This window comes from Ruditapes philippinarum, unplaced genomic scaffold (genome assembly GCF_026571515.1).
Source record: "Ruditapes philippinarum isolate M1 unplaced genomic scaffold, ASM2657151v2 ctg6388_1_1_1_1, whole genome shotgun sequence".
NCBI classification, from domain to species: Eukaryota; Metazoa; Mollusca; class Bivalvia; order Venerida; family Veneridae; genus Ruditapes; species Ruditapes philippinarum.
Genome location: NW_026864480.1, coordinates 30,341 through 50,987, shown reverse-complemented (window position 1 = coordinate 50,987; position 20,647 = coordinate 30,341). Strand labels below are relative to the sequence as shown.

Below are 20,647 nucleotides of genomic sequence, written 5' to 3'. Positions count from 1 at the left end.
AAATTTACTGTTCTAGAGACTCTTGTTTCAGAACAGAAAGAGGTAAAACAACTAAATGATGTATGTCACACCTGTATTTGCATCTTTGCATTAAAGAAGATAAAGATAATATGTTAATTGTTAAGAAAAAAACTTTATAATTTAAGTTCTTGTGACAAAGGTATTAAAGCAGCGCGCCTCCAGATTCGTGATTTTCGTGACGATTTTGAAAATGTATTTGAATGTGTAATATTGTAAAATAACCAAAATTTACACATTATCAATGGCACTTACAAACCAGGCAAATTACCAAAAAGTGGTCAAAATATGCATAAATAGCATTTACTGCGTTAGTAACGCAAGTGAAAAATAGTTGTAAATACTGAAAAATACTGAAAAATCGGTCATTAATCGCACATTATATGTAAAATATTACTTGAATCTTAAATCTTGAAACTATTTACTTTTCCTTACATGATCATCTTAGTACATTTTCCCATTGAAATATTTTGACTCATCTGGAGGCAATGTACCTTTAAATCTGAGTATGTAGCCAATTACCTTGAAAGGCAACCCGATTCATCCCATGTACAATGGGTATGAAGTGTATATAGCTATTATTATTTGCTGCAAAATATATTGTTTGAATTTTGATTTAAAATAACGTCATTCTTAAAAACTTCGCTGTAAATATTTCCACTTCGCCCTATATGATCTGAAAAGCAAAATTCTAGTCGCCCTAAAATCTCTATGAAATGTCTGACGTAATTAGCACACATGCTGAAGCCAGGCCAAAAGCTCCATTTGGAATTCACACTTGGAAATCCACATCGCTAAAAATAGCGCATTGATAATTCGGTAAATATAAGCTGTGAAAGACCCTGATATGAATGCAGCAGATGATAAAAAGCTAGCTAATTGATAATTAAGTTACCTCAAACGTAAATATTTGTGTCTTATTAGCTCACCAGAGCTGAAGGCTCAGGGTGAGCTATTAGTATCAAAGGGGGATACTCCGGCGTCCGTCGTCATGCGTCAACAATCGTCTTCTTCTCTTAAACTGCTGGGCAGATTTACTTCAAATTTGGTCTGTAGCATCCTTGTGAAATTCACACTTGAATTTGCTCATGTCATTTCAATTGGCCCCTTTTAGGGGTCAGTAGAGCTAAAAATAGAAAAACCTTTAAACATCTTCTTCTACAGAACTAATGGATGGATGATCACCAAACTTTGTCTGTAGCATTCTTGGGTAGTCTTTTATCAAGTTTGCTCATATGAATTTGAGTGGCCCCTTTTAGGGGTCTCTAGGGCTAACAATAGAAAAACCTTTAAACATCTTCTTCTACAGAACCAATAAAAATAGAAAAACCTTTAAACATCTTCTTCTACAGAACTAATGGATGGATGATCACCAAACTTTGTCTGTAGCATTCTTGGGTAGTCTTTAATCTAGTTTGCTCATATTAATTTGATTGGCCCCTTTTAGGGGCTGCTAAAACTAAAGATAGAAAAATGTTCAAACACCTTCTTCTACTAAAGTAAATGATGGATCATCACCAAACTTTGTCTGTGGCATTCATAGGTAGACTTTTAATAAGTTTGCTAATATTAATTTAATTGGCCCCTTTTAGAGGCCTCTATAGCTAAAATTAAAAAAAACCTTTAAAGGTCTCTTTCTACAAAACTAATGGATGGATGATCACCAAATTTTGTCTTTAGCATTCTTAGGTAGTCTTTTATCAAATTGGCCCATATTAATTTGATTTGCCCCTTTTAAAGGCTTCTAGAGCTATAAATAGATAAGTCTTTAAACATTATCTTGTATGGAAGTCAAAGATTGATGATTGGCAAACTTTGTCTGTAGCGAGTTTATGTTGTCTTCTATCAAATTTTCTCATATTAATTAGATTAGCTAAAATGCCCCAGGCCATGGCATTTCTTCAAATTATAGTTTAAAGATATACTATGCTCATCCTTGGGTAAAATATTTTTATCACATAACTTTATTGAAATTTATGTAATTTTTACCAAGTATTTCCAATTTGAACAAAAGAATGTATAATTATCTATTGGAAGCTGTGTGCCCTATTACGGGTCTAGTAAAATTGGTCTTTTCTTAAAAAATAAGTGCCAGTTTTTTTATGACACTTTATATTTATATTGTAACCTCCTATAGTTTGTAGAATTTAAAACACAGCTTTGTGTGAAGTTGAAAGATGTTTATTTTATATTTACAAAGAGACTGTGTAGCAAGTATGATCAAATAAGAAATTTGATGAAAGGGAAACAACTTATGTTGGAATGTCTTTCATAAATGTGATCTGTTATGCAATTATTCTAAGCTGGGAGTAATGACCTGTTTGCTGATGAAATTATTTGAGGTCATGACCAATGGGGAGAGAAAACTTGATATTTACAAAATCACTTGAACATAATGATTAACAACAAACTTTATAGTGATGATTTATCATAAATGTTTTCAGAAATAGGTAATACTTAATTGAAAAGGTAGTATACAGCTATGTTATACAGTAAATGCTTTTTTTTTTCAAGTTTGAATACTTTCACATTGAATCAATTATTATGCGTGTATCTGAACTGTAAACATATCTGCACATAGTTTTTCATTTTACATGCTTAAATAAAACCCTGATCCCAAAACTCACTAGACATGCACAATGGCAAAGTTCAATGGTATAGAAAAAATAAAGTTCTGATTTTTTTTCACAAATGCAATCTTGTTAAGCATAAAATCTGCCCTATAATTTGGATACACTGATTGCATCAGAAACTGTCTATAGGGTCAGTGGAAGGTCAGTGAACAGAATTTTTCTCCAGGAAATAAAATTATGTCAAAAGAAAGATTTTGTTTTCTGCACTTTAATAACAAAGATGAGTTTGTATGCTCATTTTTTGTGTCGCCTTGAAAAGGCGACATATAAGGGTTACTTATGTTGGCGGTGTCGGCGTCCCCTAAAGTTTGTCCGGAGCATAACTCAGTCACTATAAGTCTAATTGACTTCAAACTTGATATGCATGCTTTCAATAATCCGAAGTGCAGTGCATAAGGACCAGTACTCTGCAGTTCTTAATTTTTGAGTTATTGCCCTTTGTTAATTTTCATACTTTAATTTTGTCCAGGCTATTTCTCATAAATTTTAAAAGATACGGACTTGAAACTTCATAGAATGATAGATCTTTCTGATAAGAATTGCAGTGCACAGAAACTGCTGCTCTGCACTTATTATTTTTTGAGTTATGGCCCTTTGTTAATTTTCATACTTAATTTTTGTCCGGGGCATTTCTCGGAAAGTATAAAAGCTATGGACTTGAAACTTCATAGGATGATAGATCTCATTAAGAAGAAGTGCAGTGCACAAGAACTGATACTCTGCATTTCTTATTTTTTGAGTTATTGCCCTTTGTTAATTTTTATACTTTATTTTTGTCCTGGTCATTTCTCCTCAAGTATGAAAGCTATGGACATGAAACTTCATAGGATGATATATCTCATTAAGAAAAAGTGCAGTGTACAAGAACCGGTACTCTGCATATCTTATTTGTGAGTTATTACCCTTTATTAATTTTCATACTTTATTTTTGTCCAGATTATTTCTCATAAATTTTAAAAGATATGGACTTGAAACTTCATAGAAAGATAGATCTTATTGATAAGAAGTGCAGTGCACAGAAACTGCTGCTCTGCACTTATTATTTTTTGAGTTAGTTTTCATATTTCATTTTTGTCCTGGCCATTTCTCCTAAAATTTATTGTTCACAAGGAGACACATCCCACTCGCGATTAAATTCTGTTAAAATTGTTTTAATTTTTTTAGTCTTTATTGAATTGGATTCAAACTTGGAGAAAGCACATTTTAATTAATTTTGGGAGACATTGTTGAACCTTGTTTCATGTCCATAGTTGAAAGTTGATATCAGTTGAGATATCAGATATCACTTATGTGATTTTTTTATGTATAGACTTTATATTTGGACAAGGGGTGTAATTTCTGATGCTGAATTGAATTTTCATATCAGCTGACCTGCTTTGATTTCTTTGATATCATTTGACCTACTTTCTTGTTTATTGACATACAGTCTTGTTATTTGGATAAGGGGTGTAATTTGTGATGCTTATTGAATTTTGATATCAGCTGACCTTCTTTTGATATTTTTTACATTGATTTACCTATTGTCATTTTTAGGTACAGTTATATTAACATATAGAATGTATAGAAACATTGTTACTTCAAACATCTTCACCTTACATATTTTGCATGTGACATTTTGTGTATTCATTCACAAAAGTTATGAAAAAAGTCCTATCAAAATTACCCTTGCTCTATTGGTCAATTATTCTGCATTTATTCTACATAGTCTCATAGGAATACACTTGGCCCAATGGTGGGCCATATGAATGATCTAGGGTCATCTTGGCCATATGGTTTATTATGAAGGAAAAAAACAATCAATGTTGTAAGGTATATAGCTACATGGGCAAGTTAAAGTTGAGCTTTCTAACACTAAAAAACAGTTGTTTCTGGTGAGCGACCAGAGCGATGGCCCTCTTGTTTACAATATCCCCTGTATGTTTTGTTTGATTTACAATATTCCCTAAACGTTTTGTTTGATTTACAAATTCCCCTATATGTCCTGTTTGATTTACAATATCCCCTAAACGCTTTGTTTGATTTAAATTTCCCCTATATGTCCTGTTTGATTTACAATATTCCCTAAACATTCTGTTTGATTTACAATTTCCTCTATATGTCCCGTTTGATTTACGATGTCCCATGTACATTTGCCGGTCCATTTAGATTCTTGTTATCATCATTACGTTTATGATAGTAATATTCATCATTATAACTGATGTAAATTGATAGAATTTGGATAATTATTATGAATTATTATGAATTAAAGAACTTTTCTTCTTAATTAAATGCATTTAAAAGTTAAGAGTCAGAAACTGTTGAACCTACAAAAATGTTGTGTTGATGTAAATCAAATGCTTTAATAAACGTTATTGAGCAACTAGTACTTCATTAAATATCATCAAAGCGATTTTCAAAAATTAATACACAGTCATTTGTTTATTTTCCGTGACATATACATGTATATTTTATATGCATGTACATATAAAGGTGTACATGTATGTTTTGTGAAATAAAATTAGGAAAAAAATCCAATGATATAACTCGATTTGATGATCACTTCTCTCTAAATTTCAAAACTTCTCCCTATTTTTCCTGAAGGGAGAAGTGACTTCTCCCTAAATATTCAGTCCAAGGTAGTCACGCTTAAAGGTTAAATGTTGGCTAAGCTGGTTCATGGTGAAAGTCACACTTAAAAGTTCAATGTTAACTATACTGGCTCATTGTTAAGGCTACAAGTAAAGGTAAAATATTATAATATATCTTGTTTGTTATGTTAGGGTTTTACCTTACCCGTTGAAGGATTTTCTTCAATCATTGCTCAGTTTACACAATTCAGCACTGAGAAATGTTGAGTTTGTTGTCCAGGGACAGATTTTGTTATTAAATAAGGTATAGAACTATAAACTTTTATAATCATGTTGATAATTTTAGCTTCAAATTTGTACCACTTCGAAACAATTTTTTTCTTTAAGAATATAAAATGTGACCCGATGACCTACTCCTTTATTGCAGAGCATTTTCTTACAAAGAATTTTGGGCGAGTGATTAAATATGATCATGGTGGTTATTTTGCTAAAATATAAAAATGAAATAAAAATATGTACACAATTCTGTACATACCATGGATATTTTTAAACTTAATAACAAACATCTTGTTGATTAGTTTTGAACTAAAATGTCTTTTTTTGGAGTAAAGAAGATGATTTGTTTTTGCAGGAAATGGCAAAAATTAAGACAGAAACTTCCTCAGGTCAAAGTCAGGCAGAGTATGAGCAAACCAAGTTAGGTAAGTAAATATTTGTTTTGATGGTGTACATACAAGTGTATGATATTGCCATTAATATAAAATAGAAAAAGAAAAACAGATGAAGATCAATGGACTTTATTATTTTAGAAATTTATATAGTTATTTAGTACTCAGGATCATACAATATCATTAAATTTATAATATTATTAAATTTATGCAATTAACATTTGATTACACTCTATCACATAATGTGGTTGGTGCTATACTGGAATAACTTTGTGGCATAATTAGGTCAGTCATTCCGTCTATTTGTTTCCATCGGGTCAATATCCCCCTTGGAGGACAAATGCCAAACATCAAACTTTTTTTTCTTTTTCTCTATAAATTCTATACCCCGAGTGTGATTTTCCTTAAACATGCCTCAACAAGGCAATGTGCAAAATCAATGTCTGTGCTTTGTTTGCAAAAGGTCAAGGTCATCTTTGGAGGTCAAAGGTCAAATATGAAACATTGTCCTCTTCCCTTTATGCATCATATATCCTTTGAAAAAAATTTTTTGCTCACCTGTCAATAAGTGACATGGTGAGCTTTTGTGATCGCTTTTCGTCCGGTGTCTATCCATCCGGTGTCTGTAAACTTTTACTTGAAATGACATCTCCTTATAGACTGCTAAGCCAATTTCATCCAAACTTAACAGGAATAGTCAATTTTAAAAATTGTTCAAAGAATTTAATTCCAAGCAGAACTCTGGTTGCCATGATTACCGAAAGAAAAAACTTAAAATATTTTCTTTTAGAAAATCGTAAGAGCTAGAGCCTAAATATTTGGCATGAAACATCATCTTGTCAGTGTCTATCAATTTTGTTCAAATAAATGCCCTGGGGTCAAAATTGGCCCCGCCTCACGGGGTGATTGATTTTCCTTATTTGTATATAGTAAAAACTTAAAAAATCTTCTTTTAAGAAACCCAAATAGCTATTAAGCTATTAAGCATGAAACATCTTCTAGTGGGTGTCTACAAAGTTTGTTCAAATAAAAGCCCTTGGGTCAAAATTTGCCCTGCCCCAGGGGGTCATTGTTATTCCCTTTATGTATATAGTAAAAACTTAAAAAATCTTCTTTTAAAAAACCCAAATAGCTAGAGGTTAGCTATAAAGCATGAAACATCTTCTAGTGGGTGTCTACCAAGTTTGTTCAAATAAGAGCCCTTAGTGCAAAATTGGCCACGCCCAAAGGGGTCATTGTTTTTCCCTTAATGTATATAGTAAAAACTATTTATTTTAAAATCTATTTTTTTTAAATCTTTAGAGCTAGAGCTAAGATATTTAGCATGAAACATCTTCTAATGGGTGTCTACCATTTTTCTTCAAATAAGGGCCCTGGGGTTAAAATTGGCCCCGCCCTGGGGATCATTGATTTTCCTTATATGTATATAGTTAAAACTTAAAAAATCTTCTTTTAAAAAACCCAAAGAGCTAGAGTTTAGATATTAAGCATGAATAATCATCTAGTGAGTGTCTACCAAGTTTGTTCAAATAAAAGCCCTGGGGACAAAATTGGCCCGCCCAGAGGGGCAGGGTCATTGCTTTAGCTAGGGCATAGATATTTATCATGAAACATCTTCAAATAGGTGCCTACTAAGTTTGTTCAAACAAAAGCCTTTGGGTTAAAATTGGCCCTGTCCAGGGGGCTTATATACAGGTGAGTGAATTCAGGGCCATCATGGCCCTCTTTTTTAAATTGGCATAACTGTTTACTGCAACATGAAAAGCCATGCCACAGCTGTCCCAGTTCAAGGTCAAAAGTTGAAGGTCAAAAGTCATACATCAAACATGTTCGTCTCTGCTTTATAAATTCTACACTTGTCAAGGATTTTCTACAAACTTGGCATTGATCACCTGATGGCAATGTGCTGAACCAAGGCCACTGCCTTACCAGCTCAAGGTTAAGGTCACCCTTGGCTCTTCAAATGTTTTTTCCCTTTTTGATCTTGTTATGAGGGAATCTTGTTATGTTAAGATTATTTGTAAATATTTCTGATTTTAAGGACTGCTCAATAAATTTCAGTTTGTCGTACTCAATTGATGGAACATTATCGCAGTGATGTACTTAAAGTATCAGCAATACCTTTACAACCAGATGAAGAAAATTATAACTTCAGTGACATTTATATAAGACCCACTATAACAAATAAGATAGAAAAGAACAGAAGGGAGTCTGAGGAGAAAGAAATAGAGTCCATGTCAGAGATTTTCACAAAGAACAGGGAACCACAGAAATTTATTTATGTTGTTGGAGATGCAGGGTCTGGTAAGAGTAGTTTCTGTAAATATTTGATCAACTGTTGGTGTATGGCACACAGTGATGGACCCAATACAGATGATGAGTTTGAAGGAGTCAAGGAAATGAAGAAATTTGATTTTATGTTTTATATTTCTCTTAGACATAACATAAAGATCCGAAGTATCCAAGAAATGCTTGAAATGCGATATGATAAGATAAAAAATTTAAGTAAACTTCTGGAAAATGATTCTGAAAAGATAATTATTTTGCTTGATGGTTTAGATGAATGGTCTTTTGACAGTGAGACTAGAAATGAGTTCCAGGCAGGCCTTCCTGAACGTGACTTTACAAAGAAATACACCATTGTTACTACATCACGACCATGGAAAATTCACAGTTTGAGAGTAAGTAATAGAGAGATACATCAATTATTGAAATTAAAGGGGTTTGATGAAACACATGAAAAAGAAATGATTGAGAAAACAATAACAGCGTTGAACGAATCATTAGATCCTAGTGAGTGTGAACAAAAGCTTAAGGTACGTTCTGTGGTTGGCCTGAAACAGGTACCAATTATGCTGCAGCAATTGGTTTGTCTATGGTGTGATGGTAAACTTGATAAAACCTCAAGGTGTGCTATTTATACTGGTATGTTAGAACTTTATTTCACCTGGAATTTCAATAAAACTTTAGGAAATAATACAGAATGTATGGAAAGTTCTCAGAATGTTGAACTCCCTCAGTATTTAACAGATGTAGAGATATGTAGATTAAATAGTCATCTTATATATGGTGTGTCATACTTGGCTTATGAGACATTGTTCAATTATCCAAAGGATAAGTCCTTAACATTTGACAAATCTGTGTTTGATGATTTAAAAATATCACATGAAATGCGAGAAACATGTCTGAAACTGGGAATTTTGACAGAAGATAAATGTCCTTCTTTTTCTGTATCCAAACCTAAAAGCTCTGTGTTCTCTTTCATTCACAAATCAATGCAAGAATTTCTGGCTGCAGTGAATATCGGTATCAATTTCAATGCAAAAATTGGTTTGTCAGATAGTACAGGAAATAATGAATTAGCCAAAAAGTTTATTAATGAGGTTTTTCAGAAATGTTCAACAGTAAATGACATATTAGAGCAGTCAAATGTCATCATTATGCTATGTGGTCTAGAACCTAGATTAGCAACACATGTTTCAAAATACATATATGATACTGTGTCAGAAGACTCTCGTGTTCAGGAATACAGGAGAACAATAAATAGTAGCATTTATAGGGATCATAGTTGTATTACTGATATTCAAAAGCTTATGTTTGAGTCAATGGAAGAATTCAATGCAACATGTAGTATAGGAAGTAATCCTGTATTTTATATAGGAGATTTGGTCATTGATAGATGGGTCAGTATTGTGATATTGTTTGTTCAGGTATTGATCAGCATCAAATTGTTCCTGACTCTGTTCTGTCTATTAATGTAGATGACATCAACACAAAAAATGTTAAATTTACAAAATATTTACCAATGTTTCATCATCTTGAAAAAATTGAAATAAGATATGAATCTGAATCTCAAAGGTTATTTAGTACACAAAGTGATAGTACACAGAGTAATAAACAGAGGATTGATGAGATAAACAATTGTGTTTCTGAGACAATTAAAGTAAATACTTTAACATTAAAATCTCTGTCTCTTGCTTATGTCTTACCCAAGTATTACCCAGTGTGTAAAACAGTTGTTAGTTACCTACCTAGTATGATCAATCTTGTAGCAATAAGTATGAGTGTATAATTTAGATATAACAATGAGTCATGATGATACTACTACATTTTGTAATTTTCTTGAGAGAACCAGTCATCTTGAACAAATACATCTTTATAATGTTAAATGTGAGTGTAGGAAGCAGCATGATGTAAATTTATCAAAACATCAACAACTTCAGTACCTTTATGTGAGACATACTGTTAGTGTGATAGATGCTGATACTACAAACCTTGAAATATTTACATTTAGTCAATTGAAAGATAGTAATTATGAGAAAATATTTGATATTATTAGAAAATCTAACAAATTAAAAGAACTTGTATTGTATGGAGATTATTACAATAAATCTCAATTATATCATACCAACATAACAAAGAGACTAGTCACAGTATTACCATTGTTACACAATCTCAGTAAGCTTGAGTTATGGCTGTGTAGGTTAACTGGCAATATAATACAGTTACCTTTAGAGATGAAGAGTTTAAAGAACATTGAGCTTCAAAATGTCATAATGAATTTGACAACATGGCAAAAGTTTGTTGATAGTCTTCCTGATATTCCTCATACTGTAGATGTGAGTGTAAGGGGCTGTTATATAACAGAAGATGGTGATGAGTTAAATAATGATATGTTTACATTGGTATCACAAGGGTTTAGAAGAGGAAAGGGAAATGTTGCTAGACAATATGTAAGGGATAAGGATCAGTTATTTCATGTTAAACATGATGGTTATAACTTTGAATTTTCAACAAAAAAGTGATAAAGTATACAGGTAGTATTTAAACTAAATTATTGCATGTTAAAAGAGATAATTTTTTTGTTCATTTTTGACAAAAAAGAAAATGACCTGAATTTTTATCAAAGTGAGATAGAATACATGTAGTTAACATAGTGTTTAAACTAAATTATTGCATTTTAAAAGAGATGAAAACTTGGGTTTTCATTTTCAACAAAAAATGATCTGAATTTTTAACATAGTGAGAGAGAATAAATGCAATTCACATAGTGCTTAATCTAAATTATTTCATGATAAAAGACATATTTATTAAAATAAACATTATCAGCAAAAAAATAATAATACTAAAGTTACATATTGATATGTTAAGTAATGAATGTAATGCAATATGATAGATAACAATCAGCAAAAACAGTTCATTAATTATTAATTTCTGGTCATTGTTATCATATTGAAATTGATGAAAGTAATATTCAAATGTGTATTTAAATAAAAAAAATGACAGAAATGCACTGAAATATAAAAGACAAAATATATTAATCTGGATAAAGGTAAAGGTTATTTCTTAAAGAGCAGAGATAGTTTGTGAAAAGAAATATGATTCGAAAAAAGTAATGTTCTAATTATAATGCATAAAAAGATTTGAAAATAAACAAGTAAATAAATTAATGAATAAATAAATTGAATGAAAATATAAAACAGATGTTTAATGTAATTTACATGGTCAGAAAAGTTAGAAGAAGTAAAAGATAACATGCAAATACCAGTCATATAAATATGTATGGCAATGGAATGGTATATATAAATACCAGGGCAGCGTTTTACTAACGTACTTACGCCTAAGATTTACGTAAGTTTTAACTTACGTCTGATTTTTTTACGTAAAGGCGTTTTACTAAAAATTTGCGTAAGTAAGAATTTCGTAAGTTTTTACGTATAGTTACGCTTAAAATTTGTTGACTTAAAACTTACGTAAGTAAGACTGACATCATCTATGAATAATGGCAGAGCAGGAAAGCGAAAATTTTAGAGGCGGATGTGATTTGTAATATATTTAAATGGGGAAAGCGGCTCTAAGTCTAAGTAAGGAAAGGGTAATGTAGCTTTACGGGCCTATTAAAAATTATATTTAATAAAAAACATATAAAAAAATACGAATATGGAAGTCTTCCTATCAGTTTAAAGTCTTTTAATTACTGTCTTCTTCTCCAAAATTATATTGGTACCCCATACCGCCCTTAGTCGTGATTGACCTCAACCCAAAGTATTATAAATCAGTTATTTATGTTTGTTTATGTTGTGTTTTTTATTATTTCAACTTCACGAGCTTTTGATGCTATATGTAGATTTATTGAGAATTTTATAAATGACATATAATATTGATTGAAACTCAGAAAAGTTTTTCATTATATACTTTTAAATTAAATATTGAGAAATATTTATGAATAAAATGGATATTTTCATTTTCCGTATTTTCACTGCTGTGAAGCATATTTTCCATATTTTCACAGGTGGACTTAATTCAGCCAATATACAAAATTTGAGGGAAATTCTTTTTAAATGTGATGTCAGAAAAGAGAAAAATGTATATAATAAACAGAAAATTCCTTCTATAATTACAGGATTTATTTTCATCTTGTGGTATGAAAATTATCATATATCACTCGTGGCTAACGTCTCTCATAAAATATTTATTTTCATACCAATCGATGAAAATAAATCCTGTATTTATAGTAAAAACTTGAATATCCTCTATATATGTTTATTAAATAGTATGATTAGAAAATGTACATGAAATTATCTGTTGCAAATGTTTTTTATTGCAAATATTCAGATATCATTACTTCACTAAGATAAAATCGTGAATATCTTTTGTTTGCATGTGGCGTTTTTGTGTGATCTTTCTTACGCATATTTTAGGCATGTTTCAGCGTAAAATCTTTAAAAATCAAAGGGTTTTCTTTACTTGATAGACATAAAATAAATAAATAAAATAAAATAAAAATAAATAAATAGAAATAAAAATATATTTTATTTAAATGTTGGCTGTTTCAATAAGCTTAAATAGTTCATATAAAAATGAGAAAACATCCATATTTTTCACTTGCGGACATTACAGTTTTTTTACTTCTCAAAACAAACTAAAACCCTTTCAATATCTTCCATGATGGGTCATATGGGGGTTTCCTTTCTACTCTATAAATGTATTAAAATTCGGGAGAAACCCCTGCATGATGGATGACCGTTGGCACAATATGCCCTTAAAAATACGAATTGCTCAGCAACATTCATGAGAGTCCGTAGATGACTCTACGAAATACCAGTTTAGCCTTTTTCAAAAATGTTTGCGGTTATTAAATATTACTAAAACGCCTCCTTATGGACTTAATTATTCTGAAAACCTTCTTTCAAGAGTTACGCACTATTTTAACGTAAGTCTACGGAAAAACTTACGGAAGTTTTGTGAAACGCACTTACGATTTACGTAAGTTTAAACGTAAGCGTAAAGTTACGATAATTCTTACGTAAAAACTTACGCAATGTTAGTAAAACGCTGCCCAGTTATATGAGATAAAGAACAAGGGAATCGGGTATATTTAAATACCAGTTATATCATTATGTACAAGGGCAGAAGATGTAAAAGATTAATGTAACTGAATAAATAAATATCTGTTATATGATATATTGGACAATGTAATGGTATAAACAAATACTAGTTGCACGATACATAGGACAAGTGAATGATATATATTGATACCAGTTATATGGTGTATAGGATAATGGAATGTTATAAATAAATACCGGTTATACAATATATAGGACAGGGGTATATATAAATACCAGTTATATGATATATAGGGAAAGTGAATGATATTTATAAATACTAAATATGATATATAGGACAAATGATTGATATAATTTAAATACCAGTTATATGATATATAGGACAGAGGTATATATAAATACCAGTTATATTATATAAAGGACAAGGAATGGTATATATTAATACCAGTTATATGATAAATAGGACAATGAAATGGTTTATATTAATACCAAATATATGTTATTAAGGACAAATGAATGGTAAAAAGTTATATGGTATGTAGGATAAGGGAATGGTATATATAATGGTGTATATATCAATACAAGTTATATAATATATAGGAAAAGTGAATGGTATTTATAAATACCAGTTATATGATATATAGGACAAGGGAATGGTATTTATAAATACCAGTTATATGATATATAGGACAAGGGAATGGCATTTATAAATACCAGTTATATGATATAAAGAACAATGGAATGGTTATATATGAATACCAGTTATATGTTGTAAAGGACAATGAATTGTATAATTAATACCAGTTATATGAGATATAGTACAGGGTCACAGTATATGTTATTACCAGTGATATATAGGATTACATGTATATGATATAGAGGAATAGTAAATTTTATATGTGAATACCTGTTATATGATATATAGGACAAGTGAATGGTATACATAATTGTTTTATTCATTGAGATGAGAACCATTTACATGTTTTATTTTAGAGACTCCTTCTTTGATTGTTTTATATTGTAAAAATTGAAAAAAGTGAGAAAAAAATTATGATTATGCAAAATGATAATGTGTACAAGTTAATACTGTTAGTCAGTATTACTCAAAGTGTTAAAAGGGACTCCACTGAGGATTTTTGACGTATTCAGAATTATATTTACTTAATTTTTTTAGAGTAATATATGAGAGTAATAAGAAGTCAATGTCCGAGGACCATGGACTATAACATAGATTTTGACAGAATCATTACCCTTTTTGAAGTTAGAAAATTCTGCATTATCCATCACTGTGGCTAGTTGAGGACACTGTGCTATTGAGAGCTCTTGTTTTTCAAAATTGTATATAAAGTGTTTAAATGTTTATAGTTAAAGTCCGTCTGATAATAACAGTTCATTAATATCGATTTTCAGTTTTATTTAGAGTATATTTCTTCAGTATCATTTTTATGTTTTCCGTATTGAATACCCCGATTAATCTGTTTTGGATTTTCTACTTTAATTATTTTTTGCTTGGCTTTTGGGCCTCAATGGAGCTCCTTCAAGGGAACTTTTTGTGTTAGTGTTAGAATGATAAATTTAAACACAAGGCAATTATAAATATACTTTGCTGTAAATTTAGATGTACTGTATATACTGTTATTACAAAGACAGTATAACATTATTTTTAATTAAAACAAGTTATACACGATTTATGTAAATATGATTTCATTATACCTTCATATATATGCTCAATAGAAATGTACAATTGAGATAAAATATACATGGCTGTCAGGTGCAAGTGCTTATTGACTCTTCAACTGGCTTTGTTGCCTTTGGGTTACACCTCAGTGATATAAACCAGTTCTCAGCTGCCCCTCCGGGATAAATTTAAGTTCTAAGCTGCCCCTCGGGGATATACAAGTTCTCAGGTGCCCTTCAAGATATAAACCAGTTATCAGCCCCGCCCCCTCAGAATTATTTACCAGTTCTCAGCTAACCCTGGGATATATACAAGTTCTAAGCTGTCCTTCCGTAATATATACCAATTCTCAGCTGCCCCTCGTGGATATATACCAGTCCGTAGTTGCCCCTCGTGGATATATACCATTTCACTGCCCCTTGGTGGACATATACCAGTTGTCGGCTACATCTAAGGGATATATACCAGTTCTAAGCTGCCCTTTAGAAATAAATACCTGTTCACAGCTACACCCCCGGGATATATACCTGTTCTTGACTGCACCTTGGGGGATATATATAAGTTCTCGACTACCCCGCAATAGGGGATGTATTCCAGTTCTCGGCATAAGTCAGTTCTCAGTTGCCCCTCAGGAATATATACAAGTCTCAGCTATACCTGAGGGATATATACCAGCTCTCGGATACCAATATGCTCTCTCACACAGACAGCCATATTTTATAAGTTTATATACTATCAGATATTTATGTTCATATATAATTTATGTAACAGTTGAATTAGAACTTTTTAACTAAACAAATTGTCATATTTAAGTACCAAGACATTATAACATTATAGGTATATATAAGTTATATTTCTGCTGATGTTAACATAATTATGATATGCTAGTTTACATGTATTGTATTACATATGTTACATGAAATAACACAAAGTTATATACCAAGATTAAGAAATGCTATATGTAAACACATGTTACGCATGTCTGTTTGTTACATGAAATTCTGATTGAATGTATATGGTACATATGTAAACATATTAGTACATGTAAATAAATGTTTATGGGATAATTACAAGCTATTGCAATCCTTTTATGAAGATAAGCTTATATTATTTTATAACAAGTAATGTTATGTGACATACATACATTTTAAACAGTTATACTTGTTTGTTTTAAAGGCCCATTAAGACTGAAAAAAATGCAATCACTTTTATTTTTAAAAACTTTCATTTTTAGTTTCTTATTGGCAATATATCTAAGCCATCTTGTTTTTGTTTTTTTTGCATTTTGGCAACTTTGAGTACAGTTATGATGAATAAGTATTTTATATGGATGTGAAATAACCATTTTGTTTACATTTTGCGACACTAATCATATTTTCTTTTCAAACTCATTTTTGTCAGGGGATAAGAATATCACATGTTGTAAATCTATTATTACAACATAACCAAACACATATTCGCCCTTTTTACAAAAATAAATATCTATACATTTCTTACTCGTAATGTGCCTTTAAACTTTAAATATATATGGAGTAAATTCATCTAGTATATAAATAAACATATAATTACATGTAATTGTTTAATTACTAGGTATATGGATGTTTTTGTTTATTTTATGTTTAGGTATGTTATGTCCTATTAACATATGCATCAAACATGTTTGTTTGTGATTTGGAATATAGATTATATCATTCAAGTACATCTGTATACCTTTATGCACATGTAAATGATGACAAATTGTCCATATTTATGCTTAAGTTAAGTTAAGATAAGTTTAATGTGGAATATGTCAATTATACATACTTATATATTTTACATGAACAATTAACTTGAAATGTACATTGAAAAGTATCTAGATAGGTAGACATAATTCTGTTTGAATAAATATAAACTTGTCTGAGAGCACTTATTAATTTGAAATGTGCACAATTCTATTCTCTTTATTTATCAGAACTTTGTTTGTTTATTAGAATAAGTTTGTTTAATGAAGAATTGAAAGTAAATAAATGATAAAAACTGTTTAATTTGTCATAAGCAAGATGATGAAAACTAGCAAATTAAACACTTCTATTCGGTATTACATGTATATTAATTATAACTTTGTTAAAGTGTGTCTTGATTTGTAATTCTATTAATTGATAATTGATAAAGTTATGGAGAACTATATGGGATTTAAATTATAGCAATACACACTTCATTTCAGCCATTGATTGACTAAAGATTATTTTTTTGTATCATGTACAACAATAAATATAGGTATGTTTTAACTTGTAGACTTTTAAATTTCCTTACTGTATTTAGAAAGAATAGATACAACAAAAAATAACAACATACTGTTCTATTAGTGCAAATATAGTATGAATGTAAATTGTTTTTGATTAATTAAAAAAAGCTTCATATGTTTTTAGCTCACCTGTCACAAAGTGACAGGGTGAGCTTTTGTGATCGCTTTTCGTCCGGCGTCCGTCCGGCGTCCGTCCGTCCGTCCGTAAACTTTTACTTTAAATGACATCTCCTCATAAACCACTAAGCCAATTTCATCCAAACTCCACAGGAATGTTCCTTTGGTGGTCACCTTTAAAAATTGTTCAAAGAATTTAATTCCATGCAGAACTCTGGTTGCCATGGCAACCGAAAGAAAAAACTTTAAATATCTTCTTTTAAAAAACCGTAAGAGCTAGAGCTTAGATATTTGGCATGAAACATCTTCTAGTGAGTGTCTACCAAGTTTGTTCAAATAAAAGCCCTGGGGTCAAAATTGGCCCCGCCCCTGGGGGTCATTGATTTTCCCTATATACATATAGTAAAAACTTAAAAAATCTTCTTTTAAAGAACCCAAAGAGCTAGAGCTAAGATATTTGGCATGAAACATCTTCTTATGAGTGTCTACCAAGTTTGTTAAAAAAAAAGCCCTGGGGTCAAAATTGGCCCCGCCCCTGGGGGTCATTGATTTTCCCTATATACATATAGTAAAAACTTAAAATATCTTCTTTTAAAGAACTCAAAGAGCTAGAGCTAAGATATTTAGCATGAAACATGTTCTAATGGGTGTCTACAAAGTATGTTCAAATAAAAGCCCTGGGGTCAAATAAAAGCCCTGCCCTGGGGGGTCATTGATTTTCCTTATATGTGTATAGCAAAAACTTAAAAATCTTCTATGAAAAAACAGTAAGAGCTAGAGCTAAGATATTTGGCATGAAACATCTTTTAGTGAGTGTCTACCATGTTTGTTCAAATAAAAGCCCTGGGATCAAAATTGGCCCCGCCCCAGGGGGTCATTGATTTTCCCTATATGCATATAGTAAAAACGTAAAAAATCTTCTTTTAAAGAACCCAAAGAGCTAGAGCTAAGATATTTATCATGAAACATCTTCTAATGAGTGTCTACCAAGTTTGTTCAAATAAAAGCCCTGGGGTCAAATTTGGCCCCGCCCCAGGGGGTCATTGATTTTCCCTATATGCATAAAGTAAAAACTTAAAAAATCTTCTTTTAAAGAACCCAAAGAGCTAGAGCTAAGATATTTATCATGAAACATCTTCTAATGAGTGTCTACCAAGTTTGTTCAAATAAAAGTCCTGGGGTCAAAATTGGCCCCGCCCCAGGGGGTCATTGATTTTCCCTATATGTATATACATGTAGTAAAAACTTAAAAAAAAATCTTCCTTTTAAGAACTCAAAGAGCTAGAGCTAAGATATTTAGCATGAAACATGTTCTAATGGGTGTCTACCAAGTGTTCAAATAAAAGCCCTGGGATCAAAATTGGCCCTGCCCCTGGGGGTCATTGATTTTCCTTATCTGTACTGTATGTGTATAGCAAAAACTTAAAAATCTTCTTTGAAAAACCCAAATAGCTAGAGTTAAGATATTAAGCATGAAACATCTTCTAGTAAGTGTCTACAAAGTTTGTTCAAATAAAAGCCCTGGGGTCAAAACTGGCCCCGCCTCAGAGGTGTCATTTATTAACTATATGTGTATAGTAAAAACTTAAAAAATCTTTTTTTAAGAAACCCATTGAGCTAGAGCTTAGCTTGAAACATCTTCTTATGGGTGTCAACCAAGTTTGTTCAAATAAAAGCCCTTGGGTTAAAATTGGCCCTGCTGGGGGCAGGGTGGGGCGCTATATACAGGTGAGCGACTTCAGGGCCATCATGGCCCTCTTGTTTTTAAATGGTGGCATGCATATCAGGTTAGAGAAATGTTAACAATATATAACTATTAGATTTTGTCACATAAACTTTATAGAGCACTGGGATATGTTTTTAATGTAATACAATGTACTTTTAAATTAGTAAAATGTATTTGTTTGCTTGTTTTGATAGCATGAGTGTGTGACTGTTCGTAATAAAAAATATACAGAACTCATTTGTGCAATTATTTGTTTTTCCCTCTCCTACAGAACTAAATAAGGGCATATAACTTCTTAAAATTTTACTTTCTGATTTTTGATCTTCAAACATGGTGTATTGATTTTTCATGACCAGTAGATGACCCCTATTAATTTTGGGGTCAAAGGTCAAGGTTACATTGACCTTGAAGGTAAAACATTTTCTAATCAATAACTTAAGAACTTTTAGGCTTAGAAACTTCGAACGTGGTATGATGATTGTTCATGACCAGAAGATGAGCCCTATTAATTTTTGGGTCAAGGTCACTTTGACCTTGTAGGTAAAAAAATTTTCTGATCAATAACTAAAGAACTTTTAGGCATAGGAACTTCAAACTTAGTATGATGATTGTTCATGACCAGTAGATGACCCCTATTCTTTTTGGGATCAAAGGTCAAGGTCACATTGACCTTGTAGGTAAAAATGGTTTCCGATCAATAACTTAAGACCTTTTAGGCCAAAGAACTTTAAACTTGGTATGATGATTGTTCATGACCAATATATGATTCCGATTGATTTTACACTCAAGTGGTCAAGGTCATATTGACCTTGTAGGTAAAAATTGTGTCCGATCAATAACTTGACAAGCCATAGGCTGTTGACCCTTAAACTTTGTAGGTGCATTGGTCTTGGCAAGTAAATGACCGCTACTGATTTTGTGGTCATTGCTATAATGTCATAGTCATATTGACCTTGTAGCTAAAAACGATTTCTGATCAATTACTTGACAAATCATGGGCCTTTGGTCCTCAAACTTCGTCTATGGATTCTTCTTGGCGAATATATGACCCCTTTTTACTTTGGAATCAAAAAGTCAAGGTCACCTCACCTTATCATGGTATGTCAAGACGGTTTCCTATTTATAACTGGACAACCGATTGACTCTTGACCTTCAAACTTCAGATGCATTGCTTATAGTCAGAAGATGACCACAATGGTATTTTGGGGTCAAGGGGACAGAGGTCAAGATCACATTGAGGTAAAAAATGTTTACTGATCAATATTTCAACAACTCATTGGTGAAGTTTGTAACTCCCGAAGACAGCGAAAAACATCATTCCTTTTTTATGTGACCTAAATTGTGTCCGGTGCGCCAAAGTAAAGCAAAATTTTTAATTCTATAAGTCGCTTATAATGGGCAAAACTGTACATAGAGTTGCCATGCAACACAGCAGAACATCCATGCACTCTCATAGAGACTCGTCTGCGAAGCTTCTGTCGGAAATAGGTAGGCTTATTGATGAGTCATTGACCGAGAATACCAGCAACATTATATAATACAGCAATTTCTTTCTTTTCAAAGTTTTGTTATGGTAGGCAGATCATTGCAGTTGCCACTAACGTGAAACA

General features: G+C 31.5%; 1 protein-coding gene across 1 annotated transcript; it reads left to right on the top strand.

Annotated features, from left to right (window-relative positions):
• Positions 1-6: 6 nt before the first annotated feature.
• On the top strand, positions 7-9,919 carry LOC132725753 (uncharacterized). The gene is made up of 3 exons (XM_060710939.1): positions 7-42; positions 5,850-5,919; positions 7,948-9,919. The coding sequence occupies exons 2-3, from the start codon at positions 5,853-5,855 to the stop codon at positions 9,645-9,647; spliced, it is 1,767 nt and encodes a 588-aa protein (XP_060566922.1). The 5' UTR covers positions 7-42; positions 5,850-5,852; the 3' UTR covers positions 9,648-9,919.
• Positions 9,920-20,647: the final 10,728 nt, after the last annotated feature.